General features: G+C 43.8%; 1 protein-coding gene across 1 annotated transcript in view; it reads right to left on the bottom strand.

The window, feature by feature from the left end:
- Positions 1-2080: 2080 nt before the first annotated feature.
- SETD9 (SET domain containing 9) overlaps positions 2081-4103 on the bottom strand; it is a 9291-nt gene continuing 7268 nt past the window's right edge. Inside the window, exon 6 of the mRNA XM_010005403.1 lies at positions 2081-2215. Within this exon, the coding sequence (XP_010003705.1) occupies positions 2128-2215 (88 nt within the window). The 3' untranslated portion in view covers positions 2081-2127. The remainder of the gene's footprint in view (positions 2216-4103) is intronic.

Here is a 4103-nt window from a genome sequence, read left to right as displayed (position 1 = left end):
ACAAACTGGCCCGGAGCCGCAGCTTCCCGCCTCAATATCTCATCCCCCCTCCCTCTAAGCCCCCCATCCCTAAATTCCCTGCCGGGCTCAACTCCTACCCTTTTACTCCATTGATTCCACACCCCTCCCTCGGAGTGTGCATTGAATGAGATCATAGTACCTTTGAATTATTTCCCTGACATATCCCTAGTCTACCTCTCCTGAACCTTGGTCCTTCAGTTTGTGTTAACCCTTAATAAACTGGTTAATTCATTAACTCAACACTGGTCTCAGTAACAATTTTTGGGCATGGTGAGGGTGATGTTCTAACCTGTGCTCTACGATTCAGTCCCGCAGTGACCAACGCTCTGCAGGTGGAGCGCCACGCCTGCCCTTGGTCTGTTTTAAAGACCCCTCCATGCTATGGGGGGAAGTCGCAGAAGCATCCTGAAAGCCAGTAGCCTCTGTGACAGCACTGGCTCGTGACCCCAGTCCTGGCTGACTGGGGAGGTCCTGGATGACTGGAGTTTGGCAAAAGTGATGCCCATCCACAAGAAGGGCCAGAAGGAGGATCCAGGGAGCTATAGACCTGTCAGCCTGACCTCGTTGACTGGTTCATACCTTGACTTCAGCCAAGGCTCTGACACAGTCTCCCACAGCATCCTCCTGGAGAAGCTGGCAGCCCATGGCTTGGACAGGTGCCCCCTTTGCTGGGTTAAAAACTGGTTGGATGACCAGGCACAGAGAGTGATGGGGAATGGAGCTGCATTCAGCTGGTGTCTGGTGACCAGTGGTGTCCCCCAGGGATCAGTGCTGGGCCCAGTGCTATTCAACATCTTTAGTGATGACCTGGGTGTGGGGAAGCCAGGGGGGAGTGTTGATCTGCTGGAGGGCAGGAAGAAGCTGCAGAAAGATCTGGGCAGGCTGGGTCAATGGGCCAAGGCCAATGGCATGAAATTCAACAAGACCAAGTGCCAGGTCCTGCACTTTGGCCACAATAACCCCAGGCAGAGCTACAGGCTGGGGGAAGAGTGGCTGGAAAGTAGCCCTGCAGAGAGGGACCTGGGAGCGCTGGTTGACAACCAGTAGAACATGAGCCAGCAGTGTGCCCAGGTGGCCTGGAAGGCCAATGGCATCCTGGCTTGTATCAGGAATAGTGTGGCCAGCAGGAGCAGGGATGTGTTTCTCCCCTGTACACAATACTGGTGAGGCCTTACCTTGAGTAATGTGTGCTGTTCTGGGCCCTTCACTTCAAGGATATTGAGGTGTTGGAGCAGGTCCAGAGGAGAGCAACAAGGCTGGTGGAAGCACTAGAAGGAAAGTCTTATAGGGATAGGCTGAGGGAGCTGGTGCTGTTTAGCCTGGAGGAGACTCAGGGGGGGACCTTCTCACTCTCTTCAACTGCTGGAAGGGAGGTTGTAGTCAGGGGAGGGCTGGACTGTTTTTCCAGGCAACTAGCAACAGGACAAGAGGGCATGGCCTCAAGCTGCTCCACAGGAGATTTAAGTTGGATAGGAAGCACTTCTTCAGGGAGAAGGTGATTAGACACTTGAATGTACTGCCCAGGGAAGTGGTGGAGGCACTATCCCTGGGTGTGTTCAAGGCAAGGCTGGATGCAGCACTTAGTGCCATGGTCCAGCTGATGTGGTGGTGTTAGGTCATAGGCTGGACTTAAAGGTCTTTTCCAGCCTTGGTGACTCCATTATTCTGAGAACTAGTAATTACTATGAACTATGAGGATTATCAAAGGAATAGTTCACAAGAGGCAAGTAATTTTTACTAATTGTGTCCATTCTAAGCATAAGAAGTGAAATGGCAAAGCAGTAAAAATAAGTCACAGTTACAGACAAGTGTGTGAACTAGAAGATTAAATGATAGGAACAGAACTTAAGTTTTTATTTTATGAGCTATTATTGTATGGACACTGATAAGCAATACTATCAACAACAGTAAACAGCTGAGAACTTCATGATATCAGCAGTTGAAATTTCACCTCTGCATCAAATGTGGAGTATTTTTTGAGAATTAACAGACTGCAGCTTTCTAAAGAGTAAAGCTACAGTCCTCCATTATGTAAAAACACTCAGGAAGCTTGAGGTTACACATACAGTATTTTAATGATACAGATTTCTTCAGTCTGGAATCAATTCAGTTGACAACAGTGTAGTAATTAGAAAAAAGTTCTTCTCCTTGCTTGATGTCTCTGAGAGTGACAAGCACTACACATCTTAGGTGGCTGTAAGAAAATGAAAAGCAAAACAGCTGCATTTCCCTTGTCTTCATGGCGAGGAACTAAAACAATGGCTCTGTCAAAATTACTTTTGGGAGTAATATGCATAATGCAGCCCAGGGAGCCTGGGAAAACAACACTGAAATACAGATAGCAAAAAGCAAGCAAACCCAATAAAATTACTAAAAAAAGCACAGCCTATGAGGGTATGCAAATAATGTTTCCACTCACACTATCACTCATAAATTAAAAGAATTAGTCAAGACAGAAAAAAAGACACTCCACTCAGGAGGAGAAGCTACAGCGAAGTTCATGGAGCAGAATCATTCCTCTGGACACAGCTGCCCCCAGGTGCTAGTTGGCTAAACACACTCTCAGCCAAACTGCATCCAGAAGGACAGCTCTGACGTGTACCAGGGACCTGCTGCAATCTCCAATGATGGGAACATTCTCAGTAAACCCCAGGCTGAAACCAGTGGCTGGAAGTTTTCTTACACATAGATTTAGGAAAGCACTCCCCTAAACTTACTTTAAGTAAATGACCATGCCTCAAACCTGAAGTATCTATTCTAGGAGGAGAGCACACTCTTCTGATGCTGATGAAAGTAAAGAACAGCATCAATCCAAACCATCTTCACTACTAAGAAACTTAGTGTGAGGCCATTTTGAAACAAATCAAACAGCAAGATAAAGAAGTGCTGCAAACTCCTTTACAAGACAGAAGACTTAGAAATCAAATTACCTGTGTTGTCAGTACTGCAAATACCACTATCAAAACAAGCAGCTAGAAGCAGACAGGATGTTTCATCTAGTGGCTGTACACTGCAAGAACTCATGACTGAAAGACTACATTTTCTTGGGCAGATTCCATGGAAGAAAGCCAAATTTCTCTTCCTTAAGCAGTTTCAAAGCACAGCTTTGCTCACTGCACTTTCACACTTCCAAGAATCCAGGCTTTCTGTAAGTTCTGTCTTACATCTTTTACTAGCATTTATTATCTGCAGATTACAACTGCATTTTTAACCTTGCCTGAACAAAGTCTCAGTTTAATCAGAAAAATGGTTTCTCCAATATGCATTATATCTTTCTCCAACCAAATTTCAGGGTCTGAAAAGAGCTCCAGAATTACACTAAAAGCCAGGATGATCTGTTCTAAAATCCCTATACATCCTCTAGATGAAGAGTATTATTTGATTCATGAAGGTAGAAACTGAACTGGAAGTGCAATTTCTGTGGTGTGTTAAATTCAGGACTAACATTACAATTTACTTCCTCACAGCTTCAAAGTTATTCTTTACTGTATCCCAGTACACCACATACACAGACATAGTGTCTGCCTTTGCTGTCTAAATTGCTCCTTGTACATACTAATCTAATTGTCAATTATCTCACATTTCCAAATAAAAATCTGAGGAAAGTTTCTAAGTGTTTGAACTTCTAAAAGAGGTGGATATTCAGGTCATAATGAGGATGTTGTAATTGTGCACTGTATCGAAAACTAACATGTTTAAACTGCATAGTATTTCACTTGTGTCACTACAAATTTTTTTTGTTGTGCTTCTTGCAAATACATCTGCTTATTCTTCACATAAGCAGAAGACACAGCGAACAGGAGAGTAAGAAGCTGAAATCTCAACTATCTTAGATGGGCTTTGATTAGTTAAGGGTTGCTGCTACATTTGAAACACATACTGAAAAATGTCAGTACTGTAATACAAATAAAATATAACTAGTGATTAATGGTTTCTGAAAAAAATCACACTATAACATCACCACTGCTCATAAAACCTTATCTTCAGAGCTATGCTGAGCTGTGAAGATGTGGGAAAAAAACCTCAAAAAGACATAGTCTTGTAAATAAATAAAGTCTATTCAAAGAGCTGACTTTTCCCTA

This window comes from Chaetura pelagica, unplaced genomic scaffold (genome assembly GCF_000747805.2).
Source record: "Chaetura pelagica isolate M959 unplaced genomic scaffold, ChaPel_1.0 scaffold37, whole genome shotgun sequence".
In the NCBI taxonomy this organism is placed as follows: Eukaryota; Metazoa; Chordata; class Aves; order Apodiformes; family Apodidae; genus Chaetura; species Chaetura pelagica.
Note: the sequence above shows the minus strand (reverse complement) of the source record. Positions and strands in the feature narration are given on the sequence as shown.